At 39.2% G+C, this 21,153-nt stretch overlaps 1 protein-coding gene and 1 long non-coding RNA gene across 17 annotated transcripts in view; one reads left to right on the plus strand and one right to left on the minus strand.

The window, feature by feature from the left end:
* Positions 1–20,706, minus strand: part of LOC136794829 (uncharacterized) — a 64,786-nt gene extending 44,080 nt beyond the window's left edge. The window contains exon 1 of the long non-coding RNA XR_010842072.1: positions 20,420–20,706. This is a non-coding gene — a long non-coding RNA (uncharacterized lncRNA). The remainder of the gene's footprint in view (positions 1–20,419) is intronic.
* DGKI (diacylglycerol kinase iota) overlaps positions 1–21,153 on the plus strand; it is a 463,467-nt gene that overhangs the window by 364,414 nt on the left and 77,900 nt on the right. For 14 of the 16 annotated variants that reach the window (XR_010842070.1, XR_010842071.1, XM_059074881.2 and 11 more), the window contains 2 exons: positions 7,706–7,785; positions 10,029–10,073. Coding sequence is in view for 14 of the 16 variants with exons in the window: in XM_059074881.2 (XP_058930864.1) it covers positions 7,706–7,785; positions 10,029–10,073 (125 nt within the window). In the remaining 2 variants the exon portion in view is untranslated. The remainder of the gene's footprint in view (positions 1–7,705; positions 7,786–10,028; positions 10,074–21,153) is intronic. The other 2 variants (XM_067042057.1, XM_067042059.1) reach the window with 1 other exon arrangement.

The following is a 21,153-nucleotide window of genomic DNA, read 5'->3' on the forward strand; positions in this document are numbered from 1 at the left end:
GACTCGGAGCTCCTATTGCAGGAACTTCAGCCCAACCTCCGGCTCGTGAACCAAAATCCCACAAGCTGCATGGGGTGGTGGTTCACTTGGGGGTTCCTCCCATCTCCTCAGGCGTCAGGATCCCCCACCAGTGGACGGCAAGTGCCCTAGTTGTGAGGAGAGGCGAACTCGGCATCTTCCCACACCACCCTCGTCTCAACCAATTAATTGCATTCCGGATTATGAGGCATTTAAACAAACAGAAATAGGGAAAGGAGGTTAGTGGATGCCAGGGTGAAGCCTGAGAGGGGAACCAGGGCAGGGCTCATGTTTTGGCTGGGAAGAAGTAATTGGTAGTATAATCCTCAGGGCTGAGGATTGCCAGTCAACTCCACAATTTCTTTTGTATTTCTTTACCTAAATTTGTCAAAGCTTTTCATTTTCTTAGTCTGCTAGGGCTGCTGTAAAAAAATGCCATAGCCTGGTGACTTAAACCATAGAGATCTATTTTCTCTCAGTTCCGGAGGCTGGAAAGTCCATGATCAAGGTGCCGGCTGATTTGGTTTCTGGTGAGAGCTCTCTTCCTGGCTTGTAGACTGCTGCGTTCATGCTGTGTCCTCAAAGGGGGAGAGAGAGCGAGCTTGAGAGTGCTCTATGGTGTCTCTTCTTATAAGAACACTAATCCCATCATGAGGGTCCCACCTTCATGACCCCATCTAACCATAATTGCCTCCCGAAGAAGGCCCATCTCCAGATACCATCACACTGGGGGTTAGGGCTTCAACATATGAATTTGGGGGACACCCAAACATTAAGTCTATGACAATTATGTTAGCCCAAATTTCAAACATGTTGAAACTCAAGTGCTTTTTAGAGGGTTAACCCTTTAATTAATTATTAGTCATTTATACCAAAGTACCAAGAAGGATCTGAGAGTATGTTTTGATAGGAGGGTCAGAGAAGTGATTAAGAAAGTTAGGATAAGAAAGGTAGGATATAGAATAAGGGAAATAAATTTGTCCTCAGTCAACCAAGGAATACTACTGCTAGGAATTAGGAAGCACATTGAATCCAACTAGGTAGAGGCAAAGAGAAAAGTAGTTTTGTTTGTTGGATCTATGCACTTACTCATGGAAAGGTTAAAACATGGATGGTTTTGAAATATATTGAATCTGGTACTAAGGACATTAAACTTTTTGGTTTAACAAAACTCTAATGCTCAGTAACCACATATGGTTATTTAAACTTTAAATTAATCAAATAAGATAAAAACTCAGTTCCTCAGTCACGCAGGCCACATTTCAAGTACTTGATATGACATGTGGCTAGTGGCTCCTGCATTGGACATGCAGAAAGGTCTGTTGGACATTGCTGCTCTAGAGACTTCTGAGGCCCAGATAAGGCAGAGAGATCATCCTGCTGCTTGTTATATAAACACACACGCAAACAAGTACACATGCCATGACAAGCCATAGGGTTATGACTGCTCAATATGCCGTGTCCATTGCTTAAGATGGATTGCAGCAGTAGGTGTCATTTGGGGGCTTTTGATTGCTTCTCTACTGTTTTCCCTCATTTTCCTATTTGATGCTAAGTTATACTTTTGTCTAATTCACAGAGAACATCAGAGAATATGCAGCGAACTTTGGCACCACTATCATTAAAATCAGTTGCCACAGTTAGGTTGTATTTCTTATTTTCAATTCTGAAATACTATACATATATATATACACACATATATATGTATATATATGCACACACATACATAAACACACACATACATGTTCTGTTCATAAATGTTCATACATATATATACACACAGCTATACATACATAAACACACATATATACACACACCTATACCCCTATATATATATATATATATATACACACACATACATATATGCACATATGTATGTATATAAAATGATTAGTAGTAAAATGGGCATTCATGTACCTCCCACCCAGATTAAGAAACAGAACAAGTGTCTCCCCTTATCCCTCTCCTACTAAGATAACCCCAGTATACAGATTTTTGTACTTGCCATTCTCTTCATAGGTATATATTTGTCACCAATATATGCATCCCTAATTCAGACAGTGTGGCTTTGAAACACCAAGTAGCAATCCTAAACCTCCCTCTGCAAGGAAGCGATGATGCTTTCACTTTTAGTTGAAGGCTTTCGAGAGAGCTGGAAAGAGTCTCAGGATTACTGTCTGGCTTTGGCTTCCCTGCGAGTGCCCATGAGCCCATTCTACAAGGATTTAGTGAGCAAGGTCATGACTGCATTCTGGAAAGTATTTGGCAGGGTGTTAAGGTGGGTTCTAGCTATCAAGCGGAACTATGGTTAGAGGGGATGGAATTCTTTGAATTTTTCTGCCTCACTGTGACCTAACTCTTTCTCTCAAGAACAGGTTAAGGCAGAACTCATCTGGGGGTGATTGTAAGAAACTGGTTCAGACTCACTTAGACATTCTATGCTTTGGTTGAAAAATAACTCTCCAATGTTGATGAGATTCAATGTTGACAGCTCTCTACATCTCTGCCTATTGAGTCAGAGTGCCCCAATATATCTGTCACCCTAGACTCTTCTAGCCCAATCCCCTTAGAGGGTTTTTTTAAAAAATCTTTTCTTTGTTGGATACCCCATTTGTTATATCCCCTGCATTCCTCATTCTTGTTGCAAACTCAACTTTTGTTGGTGCATGTTCTGCAGTAACTTTTTAGTAGAGGGTGTGTCCTTTATTCAATCCTTGGACTAATTTGATAGTTTGGATTATGTGTAAAAGTCTTATAATCCTGAACGCATTGTTTATTTGGTTCTCTGACTGTACAGTTGCCTTTGAGAAGTTTAAAACAGTAATCCCTGATCCTTTCTTTGCCATCTAGTTTTTCCTATTTGGAAACTTGTAGACTCTTCTCTTTGTTCCCAATATTCTTAAACTTCAAAATAAAATGTCTTCCTATTGTTCTTTTGTTATTGTACTTGTTGGGCCATTTCAAGTGGGAAACTGGTGTTCTTCAGTTCTAAGAAATAGTCTTGATTTTTTTGTTTGTTTCTGATAATTACTCCTCTCTATTTTTCTCTAGTTTTTAGAACTCCTATTATTGGAATGTTGGACCACTGGACCAGTCCTATTGTTCTTACCTTTTCCCTCCTATTTTATGCCTCTTTTTATTTTTGCTCTTCTTTTGTGGAGATTTCCTCAACTTCATCTTCTAACCTTTCTATTAAACTCTATTCTATCAAATTTCAAGGACTTGTTTGTCCTCTGAATGATGCTCCTTTTCCTTTTTTTTTTTTTTTTTTTTGTAGTAGCACACAGGCCTCTCACTGTTGTGGCCTCTCCCGTTGCGGAGCACAGGCTATGGACGCGCAGGCTCAGCGGCCGTGGCTCACGGGCCTATCCACACCGCGGCATGTGGGATCTTCCCGGACCGGGGCACGAACCCATGTCCCCTGCATCGGCAGGCGGACTCGCAACCAGTGTGCCACCAGGGAAGCCCTCCTTTTCCTTTTTCTTCTTCATATTCTTCATCTTTTAATACAATCATGTTTATATTTCATGGAAGGAATATTTTCTCTTAACTCTGAGTATTCCCAGAGAAGAGTCTTCAGATCTCTTTCTAAGAAGGTAGGGTTCTGGCTGCCAGGTTTTGGGAGAGTCTAGTGCGAGAAGAAAGTTGGGGATCTCTGCATTCTGTAGATCATCAGTTAATCCCCATTTTCTGTGAAGTAACTCCACCTACCAAGAGTGGGTAGTGGAATCTAGTGATTTAATATCCAGTGCTTCTTATTTTAGCTGCAACTGATGTTGCCCGTTTGCACATCTTCCGAGGGTTTTGCAGTGTAAATTAGTTCTTATCCATCCTCACCCATAGTCTAGGATTAGACACTATAGGGGCTCTGAGTCAGTTACCAATTTTCCATATGCTTTATTCATTACCATTTTCTCCTCACCCTTTCTCCTCTTTTTTTGTTGGTTTATGTCTTTTTAAAATTCATGTGCTGTAATTTATTTAGTAGCATTTCTGGTGCAAGAGAAGTAAGTATGTGTTAAATCTGCCTTCGTAATCTAGAAACCAGCTTGTTCTTTATTGCTTAGTTAGAACTTGTAAACTCTGTTTGACCCCTGCAATAAAAGTTCCATTATGTACTATAGGTTGAGTATTGGCTGATGCTTATTGGAGTCAAATAAAATCTCTAAGGCTAAAATCAGATGAATCATCAAGATCAGGAATAGTAATGCTAATGCTTGGGTGATAAGTAGTCTTGCTGCTCCCAATTAAGATGAAGGAAACTTCAGCGAGGTTTGGCAGTTGGTTGTCAGCAGTGTAAAAGGAAGGTGGTCATTTTCCTCAAGTTTCTGGTGTCTCTTCACCGTGTAAAGTCTCAAATGGAAGTGTCAGATTACAATATTTTTGTACTACAGTTATCTTTACCCTCGAAGAAAGAGTAGATGTTAGTTTTAAGTAAACAGGATATAACTTACGGAACTACTACCGGCTAAATCTTGTAGTATGATAAATTGAAAGATAGCTGATTGGATGTATCCATTTTCTAGCTCAAGATGCTCAAAAGTTAGTAAAGGGAGTGAGGGAAAACTAACATTGATGTTCTGGCTATTCATTTTTAAATATAGTATTTAATCTTCACAAAATCCTAGAAGATACCTATTCTAAATACTATAGCCTTCAATCCAAGGATCAAAGGAATTGAGGAAGTTGCAAGACCAAACAGCAAACATGAGTAATTTGTAAGACCAAAGCAGCACTGGGTTTTGAATCCAAGAGAGAATGACTATAAATTCTTTCTGTACCTTCATAGGATAAATGTAATCATGCTATGAAATTGTGGTATAGGATGCCTTTTTTTTTTTTTTTTTTTTTACCCCAACTGAATAGCTAATATCAGTCAAATACACCATTTCTCTTAATCAGCTTCTTGAGGAATAAGCAAAGTTGCTGATTTTATACCCTTAGTAGAAATGAATGACACATCTTTGAAAACTTTTTCCTAGATGTCTAATTCATTATTTTAGGTCTGGAATATCCAATCTCTAATTGTAGTTTAAAATATCTGCTACCAAGTATATTGGATTTATGGCCAGACTGGCTTCAAGCATTGATAGTCAGAGGTGTTGACCAAATTCCTGCATTTCCATATAATGTGTCTCCTCATTTAAGTAAATAGGTAAATATTAATGAAATTTTATTTCTCTACATTTGCACATTTGAAATTAAGAGAAAGATTCTGACATGGATTCTCATGATAATTATAGCTGTATTCTATTTCCACAACCTTTGATTTACTTTCTAGGCTAAAATTCTAGGTTTTCCTCATCATTCCTCAAGTATTAGAAATCCTTATTCTTCTCTTACCTAAGTAGGTCCCCTTATTTGGACCTATTTAATAGTCTAGCTGAGGATGATTACTTTAGTCACTACTTTTAAGGATCTCTTTATTGAATTTCCCTTTCATTCCTTTCAAAGATGCATGATTACCATACTGAAGACTTTTTGGATATTTCTGTATATATTCAAAAAAGGAGAAAAAGTATTTTTCCAGATTATTATTCCCCCAAACATGTGATACTTACATGGTTCCTCACCCTTTTGCTTGCTGTTCTCTTGCTTAGCTTCTGGAAGAATAGGCAAAGGCAAGCTCCAGCCCAATGCACACTCTCTACTTCTGCTCCAAACCCTTCTTCTTTGTCTATCGTGGAAAGTAGACTTAACTCTTAAAGACACACTTTCTCTTTCTCACTTGAACAGGCCCTGAGCTTGTCTTCCTCTTCCCCCCGCCCCACCTTTTTTTTTTTTAAACAAACTTTTATTGAATATCTACCAGACATTGGGGTTGTAAAAGGAAATAAGTCTTATTCCTGTGGTGAGAGAGTCCATACTGATTCATAGGCTTATGTAGTTCTGCAAGATGATGGATGCCTTCCAGCTTATGTTTGAAGCACTTTGGGAACCTAAAGGTATGAGGTAGTCGTATTGATCTCCCTAGTGGAACCAATCTAGGAGGTAATGTTGAGAAGCAAACTCTGTATCTTTTTCTCTAGACAACTCTTGCTTCTCTAAGAGACCAGTGGGGCTCCATATCCTTCAGAGAGCCTAAAATCTACCCTCCAGGCAAGACTTAGTCCCTCTCTCCTATAGTTTTCAAGTGACTAAGTTCATACATTTACCATAGCCTATGTTCCATTTATTATTTTTTATATGTGTGTCTTTTCTACAACTTGGTGAGTTCCTCAGGATTTTCCCATGCATTTAAATCTATTTTATTCTCTGTATAATTGCATTTTCAGACCTATTTATTGATGAGGAGGCTTTAAAAATTCAATGAGTGAAAGATTTTTAAAAATCTTTAGTGGAGGGCTTCCCTGGTGGCGCAGTGGTTGAGAGTCTGCCTGCCGATGCAGGGGACATGGGTTCGTGTCCCGGTCTGGGAAGATCCCACATGCTGCGGAGTGGCTGGGCCCGTGAGACGTGGCCGCGGAGCCTGTGCTCCGCAATGGGAGAGACCACAACAGTGAGAGGCGCGCGTACCGCAAAAAATAATAATAATAATAAAATAAAATAAAATCTTTAATGGACACCACTGTCCTGTCATCTCCTTGTTAATCTCTAGTTGGTTGCTTCAAGATTTTGAAATATTTTTAAAATCATGGGTTTAATAGTATAACTGAATTTTTTAAGTCAGAAATGTACACATACATTTTTTTTTGAAGTTTTGGGAAGGAGACTATTTTCAGTCTTTCAGGAATCTTGTGGTTATATCTGAAGTAGGAGTTTCTATCCACTAAAGCCATTGTATGACATTTACCACCACCTAAAAAAGGTATTCAAGGCATGTAACAGCTTCTCCTATTGTTTTCTGAAGCCCTGCTGCTACCACATTTACACTGACCGTCTTTAAAATCAGTTGGATTTTTAAGCTATGAACCTTCTAGAAGCCTTTTTTTGTTTGTTTTTGTTTTGCGGTACGAGGGCCTCTCACTGTTGTGGCCTCTCCCTTTGCGGAGCACAGGCTCCGGATGCGCAGGCTCAGCGGCCATGGCTCACGGGCCCAGCCACTCCGCGGCATGTGGGATCTTCCCGGACCGGGGCACGAACCCGTGTCTCCTGCATCAGCAGGCGGACTCTCAACCACTGCGCCACCAGGGAAGCCCTAGAAGCTTTTTTTTTTTTTTAATGTTTCTTGCCTATTTCATTCTGGCGTTGGCCACCAGGTAACAACAGTGCCTTGAGTAGCTTGAGTCTCTTAAATAGGGAACTGTTGCAAAGTGACATAAAGATTAAGCCCCATGCATTTAAGAGGGAAAGGGGTAAGTGTCCAGAATCATGATTTTTTTAATTCCTCTCTGGTACTTTGGCTCTTGCAAATGCAGGCATAAATTAGCAGCTGGCTGTGAACAGCCTCTGGCCCTGTCAGTCTACTGTTTCCATGACATTATACCTCTTTGCAGGGTCACTAAGACAAAATGAAACGAAGCCTGGCCAGGTGGCAAGGGGCAACATGGATCATGCAAGGAAAGAATATGAAAACTGCATAAGTAAAGAGACTGAGCTCATAGAAGAGGTGCCGGGAGATAGTGAAATATCCAAAAAAACCAATTATATTTATGAGAGGTCTTTTTTAACCATAAAAAATGCATTTATACCAAAATAGAAAAATCAAATATGTTATTTTAGACTTTTCTCTTTCCTTCACCCTTAGCCATCCCTCTGGGTATTCTAGTTGTGCGTGGAGACTGTGATTTGGAGACTTGCCGTATGTACATAGATCGCCTGCAGGAGGTGAGTTTCTTTAGCCAATAATTTATTCTGCTCAGTTTTCCATTTTTGTCAGTAGTTACCAGCCATCTATATTTACTTCTAAGATGATGCATTTGGGGAGGAAATGGAAATATGGTGGCCTTGTCTTTCTTGTCTCTTAAGCATATACCGCATCTTCTCCCTCCCCATCCCCACTGCTGTTTTTTCTCCTTGGGTGGTTGAAGTGGGAAAGGATTGAATGGGTTAAGTACAGCACCATGTTGCTCCAGTGTGATCCATAACTATAGCCTGGAACTCCTTGTCTTGCCAGACAGCTCACCTGTGTTTTTTGAACTGTACAGAATTTCAAAGGGCACTGATAAATAATAAAGGAAAACAGATTTGGCGTTACTTAATGTTTGGCATCTAGTACAGACTTCTGTCAGAGACAGATAGATTTGTTTTTAAATGTAACTTCTACAGGAAAGAAAAACCTATATTTCAAAAGAATTTGTGTCAGAACACAAAGGAATAATCTATTATTTTTTTTCTCAATCTGGTCTTACCATAGAGAAAGAGAAAGGAGGAGGTCTCATATGTGACATTCCCATGAACTTGAACTGCACCAGCAAAGCCAGGAGAACCCAGATCCATCACTGCAGTGGTCATGGGTTGTTTTTGCAAAATTTCAAGGGAGAGTATTCAGTGTCTTGTTCTACAAATGGCAAAAAGCATAAACAGCCACTTCTTTGTCTTTGTTTCTTGGTGAAAGATGCACATTAGAATCACTTATCTGGGATGTGGTCTAGACATTTATATTTTTAAAGCTGTTGTGTGATTTTGATAAATACCCCAAGATGAGCAACTCTCTTCCAGACAACACGTTATACATAAGTAAATATCACAAATAAAGAAGATATATAGTGTTTAAAATCCCTTCAAATTGTAGCTACTTAGCTTTGAACATTAGAGTCTGTTTCTCTTGGTGGAAATAAACTCAGGTAGGAGGCATAAAGGAATGTAAAAATTACCAATTTTTCTCTTTAGCATTGTGAAGGATAGAGATGGAAATGGGAATGTAGAATATTTTGAGATAGTTGCCAAACTGTGACTACTAATAAGGGTGAGAGAAGAAAAGTCAACAAAGTTTATACTTGTGGCTTCATTTGGCTATTTTTACCAAAGATAAATTTAACGTGTTAAAATTTGTGAACTTTTTAACATGTGACTCAGGTCCAAATCAATCTTAGAACATATAGTAACTCATTTTTTTCAAAATAATATTGGCCTTTTATTGTGGAACTTCCCTCAAAAAATAACCTGTGTTAAAAAAAAACATAACTGATACCAAACTTTTGTTTTTAAAAAACACTTGGGTAACTTAAGATTCCACAGTAGCAAAATATATGACTGATGAATTGATTTTGTTGAAAATTAACTTACTGTTATGCTTATCACACCAATATTCAACAACTAAAAGTAGGATTCTTAAAAAAAAAAAAAGGGAAGAGCAAGCACAAATAAAGAGGAAAAGTTTTAAACTTAGGCTCAGAGAGTAAGTTGATAAAGCCTGTGGGAAGCAGGTACCCAGGTAGCCAGGATTGCTGACATCTGTAAATAGAATCACTATGCTGGTTAACAGGGAAGGCTGCAGGACGTGACAGTGGTGACAATTTAGTTATAAAGCTTTATAAAGGGAGCCTGGCTCTCAGTAAAGCCTCATTAATTTCAACCCTGTTAATTTGCACTTCATGATAATGCAGAGGTGGACAGTGATTTTTTCTTTTCAGTCTGTGAAATCCTGTATTTGCCAAGCAACTTATCAGTATAAACACAATGATCATGACAGTATGGTTTTGGTCTTAGATAAATAAATTCTTCCTAAGTGCCTAAGGGGACTCAAGTAGCTTACTGCACAAGCCAAAAGTCCAGATGCAAGTTAAATAGGTCCCCCATTTATTAAAACAAAATTGCCTCTTTTACTTTTGGTATTCTCTATCCTTGAAATTATATCACTTATCTCTAAACGCTATTTAGGATTTTTAAGTTTCAACAGCTAAATGGCCTTTCTTCTCTTAGTCCAACTGGGTGTGCTTTTATTATTTTTGGCATTATCTTCTTTGTTTAACCTTGGGGGACTGGGGAGAGTAAGATGCTTTCCAGATGGGCTTAATAATAAAATTGGGCGTTTAGTTGATGGAGTTGAGGCAGCTTGTTCAAACTAATCTTAAGGTGTATGGTTTGTTTTTTTTGTTGTTTTTTTTTTTTTTCCATTTTCTCATTAGGACCTGCAGTCAGTTTCTTCTGGCTCCCAGAGAGTTCATTACCAGGTAACGTGTAATTGACTCTCCTTGTTTCTTACATTCCACCAAAAGAAGTCCATCTTTCAATTAATGTCTCATTTGGATTAGAGTCCACACCCTTCCCTAGGGACAGAGTTCACGCCAAGAACCAAGATGAAGTTGGCATTCTGATTATTTTGCATTTTCCTGCAAAATGGGCGGTCCTAGTCTAGTGCAAACTTGGGCCGTGGCTGTTCTCCCAGATCATTTAGGAAAGATTATAAAATGAAGTGCTTTCAGTGCCAAATAGTAGAAAACTCAACTCAAACTAGCTTGACAGGGAGTCTGTTGGTTCACATCAGCACAAAGTTCAGATGCAGGGTGGATTTTGTGTACCATTTGGCCACGGTTCATAGCCCATTTTTCTGTTGGTTTTTCTGCTCTGTTCTCTTTTTGTCACATTTCACCTCTGCACAAGATGTTTTCCTGGTCCAAGATGGCTGCCAGTAGCGACCGGGGCTATGTGTTTCTCGTTCACATCCAGGAAAGTAAATTCCCTGCTTCTGCAACCATGAAACCACCTTTCTAAAATGCAATCTGTTTGTCCCATCCTGATCTCTTGGACAGGATCCAATAAACCCAGCCTGCCTCTCTCTTAATAACCCACATCCCGTTCCTGGGAGAACACTTAGTTACCCTTTGCCCCAACACTCTTTGGGAGTGCGGTCTCTTCCCCACTTTCCCACCCTTACTGTGCGGTACAAGCCTCTCCAGCCATCCTTTTCCCATTCGATTTCCCAGGCATGATTTAGATACCAATGCACAGCATCACCCCAAACTGTAAGGGGCGCATGCAAAGCTGTCTGAGTTGTCCCATAAAAAGCCCTTCTCTCTGAGAAGCCCAGTACCCTTGCCGGCTTGGAGGCGTGTGTGGGAGTCACAGCATGCTAATGACACCCTCCAAATAAATCTTCTCCTAGACCCGCTATACCTCCCTCCATGTGGGGGAAGGACTTCAAATGTCTAAATCTGGTAACACCTCACTTTGGGTTTTGGTGTCTATTACACTACACCTGAAACTCCTAGTTAAGCATCCTTTTGCCAAAACAGCAAAAAAAAAAAACTATTAAAAAAAAAACCTCTGTGCCTTGTAGCCTCTAGGTGACTTTCTTCCCCTGCCAGTCGATAGCCTGTACCCTCCGTCAAAGCAGCCTAATTATCCTGAGGCTGGATGGCAAAAATGGCCTTGGTGTTCTTGTTTGTATGTTTATTGCTCAAAGTACCCCAGTATTCCAGAGTCCTGTCTTCCATCTGGCTGCAACAGAAAGGATGTTAATTCACTTAGGGTGTGTTTACAATGAGAAGATAAAGTTTACTTCTCGGACTGTTTTTTACCAACCATTAGAAGACAAATTTCGACTTTCTTTTTTAGATAGAGCACAACATTTCTCGTATCCATTATTTGCATATTTACCTGGAGCCACTATCAAGGTGTCATTTTATTTTCTAAAGTATAGTATTTTTAAAGTCAGAGCTGATTTCCACCCTTTAAGGATTGGCACTGGTAGCTATAAGATTTAAAGAGTCTTCTTTTTTAGAAGTTTTAATTTTTACACATGGACATTTTAAACCTTTGCAGTTAAACCGAAGTATCTAAAACATTTATTCTGATTAGTTTTATGAAACTGATACATTTATTTATTATCCTGGCTTATTCAATCTAGTCATTTTGGCATAAGAGTTTTGATATATGGATATTTTATACCATGTTTTCACATATCCACAGATATCGGGATGGTTGAGACTCTAGAATATGATAAGGATATTTATTTTATTGATTATTTGTTAGTAAAAACATGCAGAAGGATTAATGGTACTTATCCGTATCAAAATCTTTCTGTTTTTTGTTTATTTGCAGTAAGGTCAAACCCTGGTGTCAAAACTGCTGCATTATAGATGTCACTTCAAAAGTGACATTTATCCTATGTGGTCAGTGCACAAAAGGTTTGTGCACTGACCACATAGGATAACCAATGCAGCGATCAAAGATGAGTTTCAGGAGTGTTACTTCGCCCCACACCCCTCCTTGAAGAATTATAACAAGCAGGAGCCTTTTGGGTATTAAGGGAAGGTGGGAATAAGAGGTCTAGAGACACCCCAGAACTGCACATTAAGCAGGAAGTTTAACTGAGGGAGACGGTGTTTGAATTAACATGACCTGAGAGTAGGGAGAGGGTGGTGAGGAAATTTCCTAAGCAGAGCGACAGAGAGCTGGCCAAGGTAAGGAGTGAGGGGATGTAAACTTTCCCATTTGGCTGGGATCTTGGGCAGACAGGACAAGGAATGAGTTGGAGGGATGGTGAATAAAGAGTTCTTTTTTGGCTATAGCAATTTTAATATGCCTATTAGATGCAAGAGGTTTTGGTGAGTAGAGAATTGGATGTATGACTTTCAAAGCTTATTGAAAAAATTCAGGCCTCGACACAGAAATCTAAGGGTGATTAGCAAATGAATTGTATTTAATTGAAACTATGAGGCTGGAGATCACTCAGGGAGAGTTTGCATAAAGAAAAGGGCCCATTGTCATATCTGTCTACTGAGTGGTGAAGAAGAGCACAAGTTTAAGAGAACCATCAGTGCAAAAGTGTCAAGGAAACAGATGGGCAGCTGGAAATCAAGGAGAAGGTGGTATCATGAAAACCAAAATTGAAATGTATTTCAAAAAAGTTAGAAGTAATGAAATGTGTCAGATGGTGTGGAGAGGCTGAGATGACATAGACTGATTTCTATATTTTCCCAAGGGTACGTATACAATACATGGGGGAGGTGTATTAGTTTTATGTAGAAAGTGACAAAACCAACTGGCAGGAAATTTAGCACTAGATCTTTTGTTTCCTAATGCAGAAACTGGTAATATCAGCATCTCTAGTCTGCGTCAGTGAGAGTTAGAGGGTGATTAGGAGAAAAACCTGTAAGAAACATGGACAACAGAGAGCCTTAAATGCTTTTTAATGACCTTTCTTATGTATGCAATGGAGCTGAACATACTTGAGAATTAACTGTGATGGAATGAATAGACACCAGTAAGTTTAAAAACTTGAGAAATTCCAGTGGGCTCACTAATTTGCAGTTGGGATTTTAGCTGACGGTTTTCTAAGGCTAGAAAAAACTCAAGAGAAAATCAGCATTTGGAAAGGTGTACAAGTGCCCAAGACACCTTATTAGTGAGCCATATGGCATTTCCTAGCCATTTAAGCATTTCTTTGCTTTGGTTTCTTCCTTTCCCAAATTCATAGTGAATTGCCAACAAAGTACTAGGTCTCAAAAATGACACCTTGTATTAACCTAACAAAGCATAATAGGTTATACAAGAAAATACTGGATATTTATAGCCTGCTGAATATTCCTGCCCTACGCCATCTCTGAGGTCAAAACACTAAGGCCCCTCCATCCTAATGCATCTCATGTATCCTGTAACTGATAAGTTATAACTTGACAAGCAAAATGCACTGTGCTTGCAGATTCGGGATATTCTTGAGCTTAGCAAATAAACTAGAATTCATAGGGAAATTGGACTCTGCATACCTATTTAATGAAGATGCTTCCTGAAGCCACCTACTATGAAATTATTCCTTCTCTGCTCCTTCCCTGGACTTCTTTATATCCCTTCTTAACTCCAAGTAATAAAGTTACTAAGGAATAGGGGCAGATTCAACCGTTCTAGTGATTGTCAACTGGGGGAGATTTGCCCCTCATATGGGACATTGGGCAATTTGGACATTTTTGTCTGTCATGACTAGGGGACATGGTACTACTGGAATCTATTGAGTAGAGGTCAGGGATGCTGCTAAACATGTCACAGTGCACAGGACAGTCCCCTACAACAAAGAGGTATCTAGCCCCCCAAATGTCAGTTGTGATGGGTTTAAGAAATCCTGAGTCATTCTGATGGCTCTCAGGGCATGACTGGGGACCAGGCAGATGAAAGTGCTAGATGAAGAAAGAAAGTGGAAAGAGGAGCAGGAGGAGAAAAAGTAGTAAAGGAAAATAGAAAGAGGTATCTATGGATATGGCGGAGCGATGGAACCCGGAACAGTTAGGGGTTTTGTAGACACTCAGGGTTTCCCCATTTCTATGGGGTACGATGTAGTTGGCACACAGAATGAGCTAATACTTTGAGGTTTTAATCAATACAGTAGGACTCAATAATAGGTGAAAATGGATCTATTCAGGTGATTCCTCCTCCTCTTTAAGAATTCATTTACTTAGAATAACTCTAGAATGGTTGGAATGTTTCACAGTAGATATGACAGTTTCAAAAAGTTCTTTCTTCCTTTAGAGCCTTTACAGATATCTTTCACTTTCATAAGAAAACACTGTCGATCAGATCTGAGTCTACAGCCATTTGTTCATCCTCTCATCTCTCTTTTTTTTTTTTTCCTGCATACGTGCCCTTCTCCTGGAGGATAGGTCTGTGTTATAGTCTCAGAGCTCTGTCTAGTCCTAGGCAAACAGCATGTGCCCAAATATTTGATTTATTCTCCTTCCCATCATCTCTCTCCGTTATCTGAAATCTCTTCCTCCTTATTTGTTTTCTGGATTCTAGAAGAGTCTGAATGGATGGGTTGAAACAAGTTCAAGGGAGTCCTCCTGGGAATTTATCTTGTCTTAGGGAAGGACAGGAATTAGCTAGGGAATTTGGTGAATGTAATTTTTTTTGGGGGGGGGGCTAGATCAAAACTGTCAGAAATGGCTCAAATGGAGAATTAAAGTAAGACTTGCCCGGGGCCAGGTCTGTTTGCTGTTACAAGTGAAGGCAAGACAGCTAACACACACACACACACACACAGAGCTGTTGTTGTTAATGGAAGACTTTCTCACCAGAAAAGGGCTCTTGAAAATGTTGGAATCTCTCTCATTTCCATCCTGTACCACACCATCACTGTTTCTTCATCTTTCAAAGCTGGGTTGGAAATGGCTATTCCATTTCTGCACATTCTTCTGCTGCAGGAGTTGTGGGTGGTAAAGGAGTAGGTTTGAAGAGTGAGAGTTTTGAAACACAAAACAAAACAGTAGCAAGTCCATTAAGTGGGATTGTAGTTGGACAGAGATGCATAAATGCACATTTCTAATAATCCCTGATGGTCTGTTCACTAAGAATGAAGAGATGTTGATATACAACTTGGTGATGGAAAGAGAGAAAAAAAATGAATGAATAGATGGGTTGGGTGCTGGAAATTATCAAGGCAGGCAGAGGAGAAATTTGGATGGATACAGAAGAAATTTAAAAGTAGTGATTATTGAGTAGACATTGTTCAGTGAAGCACAGATTCCCAATTCAAAGGAACTTCTATTTTGCCTCTGCATACATCTTCCCTAAATTTTATGAAAGAAAAAGAATTTCATTCACAGTAAAGGTGTAGTTAAATGCTAGGTGAATATTGCTTAATTGGATAACCCACTGGAGTGTATAATGGGGCTGCTGTGTAATCATTAAATTATGTATGCATCAGCTCTGAGTAATTGAATGTAAATTAAGGGCAAGTTTGGCAAATGCGGTTCACATAATTTCCCTATCAGTTACCTATAATTCATGCCAGTTGACTTTCAAAAATATATAAGAAATATCAGGTTTGCTTTTGTGCATGCTATATTTTTAGCATGAGAAACAGATTTTCCATTAGCATACATCAAAAGAGAAAACGCATGTATCAGGGATTTTTGAAATGAGTAGTTTTGTTAATATTATTTATTTAAAGAGCATGCAATTTTAGAAGATAGAAAGGAGCATGGTTATGTCCAAGGTTATATCATTCTGCCTACACAATAGAGCAATGACAGTTGCGTTCATCTAAATCATACCATTTATATGAAGAAAAATAACAGATCACAAAATGAGCAAGTCAAGTATCTTATCTCTTTGATGAATTATTGATTTGATTGTGCAGTTTGAGGGGACTGAGGAGACGAGAAGCCCTAAACTAGTACTGAAGGCTGTTGATATGGTTGTTAGTGGCACAGTTTAGGGGATTATGTGACTGTCTCCTGAAATGTAGCTGTTTCCCACAATTACATTTCTTAAGTGTCTACAGTCAGATACTGTTGAAAGGTGCATATTTTTGAGATTGTTTTCTGGCTCCATCAGAAATTGTCTTTGTACATTGATTTTAATGTGCAGCATATTCACAAAGCAAACGGATGTCTGACCATTCTTTTCACTGTCACTGGCAAGGATGTTGCCATGTCCATCATAGTGGGTCCATGAGGCTGTGGATCCATGGGCCCATGAAATCCTGGGGGCCAGCCTTGACCTCCTGCTAGGGGCTGTTTTGTTTCCTTATATCCCCTTTTCCTGCTCAAGTCTGACTCCTGGTCTGCACTGTGTTGCTGGTCACTCTCCTGCTACCCCTGAATCCAGGATTTCTTAATGCCAGGGTCACCCACTCTACCTGTGTGCCAGGCCCTCTGTGAGGACACAGGTTACCTGATGTAATACCTATAATGCATTAGCAATGTGAGTTAAGACAACACCACAGCAAGTTTTTTCTTAACCTCTATACTAACATCACTACCACTCACATGTATTCGGATTCTCTTTTTTGAGTAGGAGAAACAGGTATAGGTAGACAAGCTGCAGGAGTTACATGAGTACAGAAGACTCTCATCATCTCTGCGGTTGTCATTAGTTGGTACCATCAGAGTATAAAGAAGTTTACAGATCTTGGCTTTGGGTTATTGTGAATTCCTTTTTGACAATCTGCTTCTCTTTATTCCTGCTCTACTTTTAATCCACCCAGTATACATTCATCTTTGATATTAAGGTCCTCAAGGTATTTCTCTTTTTTTTCTTCATGGAAAGGCATTTTATTTTAAATATAGCACTGTGTCAATCCCATGTCAGTCCCAAACTCCCAATCTACCCCTCCCCCCACCCTTCCCACCTGGTAACCATAAGTTTGTTCTCTAAGTCTGTGAGTCTATTTCTGTTTTGTAAATAGGTTCATTTGTAGCTTTTTTTTTTTTTTAGATTCCACATATAAGCAATATCACGTGATACTTGTCTTTCTCTGTCTGATTTACTTCACTTAGTATGATAATCTCCAGGTCCATCCATGTTGCTGCAAATGGCATTATTTCATTCTTTTTAATGGCTGAGTAGTATTCCATTGTATATACATACCACATCTTCTTTATCCATTCATCTGTCAATGGACATTTAGGTTGCTTCCATGTCTTGGCTATTGTAAACAGTGCTGCAGTGAACATTGGGGTGCATGTACCCTTTCAAACCATGTTTTTCTCTGGATGTATGCCCAGGAGTGGGATTGCTGGGTCATATGGTAGCTCTATTTTTAGTTTTTTAAGGAATCTCCATACTGTTCTCCATAGTGGCCGTACCAATTTACATTCTCACCAACAGTGTAGGAGGGTTCCCTTTTCTCCACACCCTCTCCAGCATTTATTGTCTGCAGATTTTTTAATGATGGCCATTCTGACTGGTGTTAAATGATATCTCATTGTAGTTTTGATTTGCATTTCTCTAATAATTAGCGATTTTGAGCATCTTTTCATGTGCCTCTTAGAGACATTTCTCAAGGTATTTCTCTTGACTTTCATTAGCTGCTTGTGTCAAGAAGTCTGCCAGGTTTTATAATCCTGGCTTATCTTAGTTTTCGGTTCCACATAATTCTAGACTTCTGCTTGGTTTTTAACTGCCCACCCAAAGTAGACCTTATGACAGTACCTTTCTGGTGTGTACCCTTTTGTACCTTTCTCCACATTGATACAAAGTTACACACATAGAGGTACATCATACACATATGGGGTTTTGAAAATAAAAATGGATTTACATTTCTTATGCACTCACTATACATATTATACCACAATTTATTTTTAACAGTAATATATCACGGACATTGTTTTGCTAATAAATGAAGCTATAACTCAGTCTTTTAAAACTGCTCCTCTGTTTCATGATATAGATTTAACCTTATCTCTGTGGATAGACATTTATTTTGTATACAGTTTCTGCCTGAAAAAACAATGTTGCAATAAGCATCATTGTACAGATTTGAATATAAAGTTGTGGCAGAAGTGTAACAACTGTATCACATGCTAAACGATCTGTTAATATTCGCCATACTTGTATAGAGTTTCGAATTGCAGTCACATAACACATACAGTGAAGCTATCTAAACTCTATAATCAGAATTTTTTTTACATGAATGTACTCTCAGTTCCTTGTCTCTGGACTCTGGGTCTCTGTTGTTCCCATTGATTACCATATTTCTAGGGGATTCTTAAGCAGATGGGTACATGGTGGTGGAGAGTAGGTAGTAACATGGCTGGGGAATTTGAGGGAGGAAAAATTCTGAGTTACCAGGCAGTGAACTGCCTATTAAGAAATACTGAAGATTAGTTTAACAGTTAACAAAAGCTGAAACTATGGAAAACTCTTCAACACTGGAGAGTCAAAAGAAGGTCTTCATAACCATTAAGGTCATCCTTTCTTTTGCTTTCCTCATGTTTTTGCTTGAGTTGAGTTAAAAAAAAAAAAACCAAACTTCTCTCAAACTTGACCTATACAAACCCCATCCATCCTTCAAAACCCCAAATGATAGTAATTCCTTTAGAAGCCATAAACCTGGGATTTAAGATTATGGCTTCTGTGGTAAGAGAGGCCTGTATTTGAATTATAACTCTACCACTTAATATCTGGATACTTCTGTGAGTTTACTTAAATTCTCAAAGCTGCAATTCTTCATTTGCAGCTTGCTTTTAGGTCCCAGAAAAGAGGTTCAGGAAGAATAGTGGAGTAGATGGTAGGAGAAAAGCCAGCCGCTCAGAGAGCTTCAGGTGTTTGATACTCTAAAGGTATTTCAGTACCTTTGAAATAGTGATTCCTATTTTTGTAAGTTAAGGCATTTTAATGATTAGAATCTTCTTATTTTGTTGAATCCCCTCTGATATAAACTTTGATTATTTAAATTGATAGCTTTTTAACCTTTTGGGGATCTCAGATCCCTTTGATAATCTGTGGAAAGCAGTGGAAAATACACATACATATCGACACATCAAATTTACAGGAAATTGCAGGGAGTTCAAGAATTGTTGAACCTATTTGAAGTGTTTTAAAGAGCTCTGGCTTTAAAAAATGTTTTCACAGAGCAAACAGAACATTCTCTTTAAGCGAAACCCCTTTAAGGAAATCGAGTTATATCAAATGCTTTGTGCATCAAGGTACAGAGTAAATAAACGAACAGAAAATAAGCAAAATAAGTCAGGTACATACATAAAACTCTCCAGATACACAGACACTCACACATGAAAAAGTATACAATTATATCAATATTATGTTAACAGCCTGTGGTAAGCTGGTTATGTGGCAGAGGCAGTAAATCAACCTGCATTTTATTAAACTAAATAATAGCCAGCATTCCTGAATTTGCATATTCTAGCAATAACATTATCAATCTTTAGGTTTTAAAAATTTAAAAATCAAGCATTTCTGTATTCTTTTAGAGTCAATTTTTACCTAGGGAAATTCTGATATTTTTCATGGTGGTCTCTGTAGCACATTCGACATCAAAATTCAGAAAGTATCCTTGGTGTTTATGTCCCTTTACTCTTATAGAAGGAAGTCACATTTCTGTTTGACATCTTTGTTTATTAGCCCTCACAGTTGCCATTAAATGTTTCAGGTCATTTTAGAATTTCTTGATTTATAATTACAGTTCTCACTAAACGGAGACATGTTAGTAGCTTTAGATGTTTTATGAAAATACATGAAGAACCCTAAGTTCCTGTAAAAACAAGATATCACGTGTCAAAATATAATTCTCAAAATGTTAAACGCAACTCTCATATAAATAGGTACATGTCATGATTCCATTTAGCCCAAAGCTGGTTCAGAAAAAGAGGACTACAGGGGCTTCCCTGGCGGCGCAGTGGTTGAGAGTCCGCCTGCCGATGCAGGGGACGCGGGTTCGTGCCCCGGTCCAGGAAGATCCCACGTGCCGCGGGGCGGCTGGGCCCGTGAGCCATGGCCGCTGAGCCTGCGCGTCCGGAGCCTGCGCTCCGCAACGGGAGAGGCCACAACCGTGAGAGGACCGCGTACCACAAAAAAAAAAAAAAAAAAAAAAAAAAAAAAAAAAAAAAAGAGGACTAAATGTTTATCTCTGTATCCATAGCTATATCGTATATCACTTCTATATCTCTACATATAAATCTTGGTACCAGTCCTGAGTAAGACCAACTTTTCCTCTATTAATTATTTAATTGCCAGAATCCATTCATATAAAAACTCCATCCACCCAAGATTTCTAATAATGGACCTTTTTGTCCCCGTAACTTTAGGCCAGTGGCTCTAAAACTTTAGCATACATCAGACTCACCTCAAAGATGGCTGAGCGTCACCCCCAGGGTTTCTGTAGATCTCGGGTGGCACCTGGGAATTTGTGTGTCTAACAGCCTCCCAGCTGATGCTGCCGGTCCAGTGTTCGTACTTTTGAGAACCATTGATTTAAGCAGAAGCTTTGCCTGAGGATCCCGTGGAGCAGATTCGACTTCCAAAGAAATCAGTGCAACCCCTGATTCGCTCTCTTCTCATCTCTCCTGTGTTCTTCCCATTTCCTTCCCTTGTCCCCCTCTGTACACACAGGGTCATGTGTGCCCAGCCGCACTCCAGGGACGCTCCTTCTATTTGAACATCTCAAATCTCTCGTAAGGCTCCCACCCCCAGTGTCTTCCCGCAGAGACCCGGCCTCCCTCGTCATTTGTTGCATTTCTGCCAGTGATCTCAGTTTCACTATGAGCCAGGGCCAGAATGCTCCAAATCATGTGTTGTAAACTAGAATGTGCATTTCACGTTTTTAAAAATTATTATCGGCAGAGATTCTTTTAGTAGGGGACATTTTTTTTACCTATGTGGAGAACCGAAATACGATGACAGCCAGCTGCCACTAGTTCCTCCGCTTCGTAAAGGGAAAGAGAGTCTCCAAAGGAAGTACATGTCCCAAGTTGTATAATTTATGAATGTTTAATGGAATAATTGTAAAGCTCCTGGAAACTTTACATGGGAGCCGTTATGTGAAATCATTCATTTCCAAGCAGAGTCCCCGTGTGTGCT

Source organism: Kogia breviceps, chromosome 9, assembly GCF_026419965.1.
Source record: "Kogia breviceps isolate mKogBre1 chromosome 9, mKogBre1 haplotype 1, whole genome shotgun sequence".
Taxonomy (NCBI): domain Eukaryota; kingdom Metazoa; phylum Chordata; class Mammalia; order Artiodactyla; family Physeteridae; genus Kogia; species Kogia breviceps.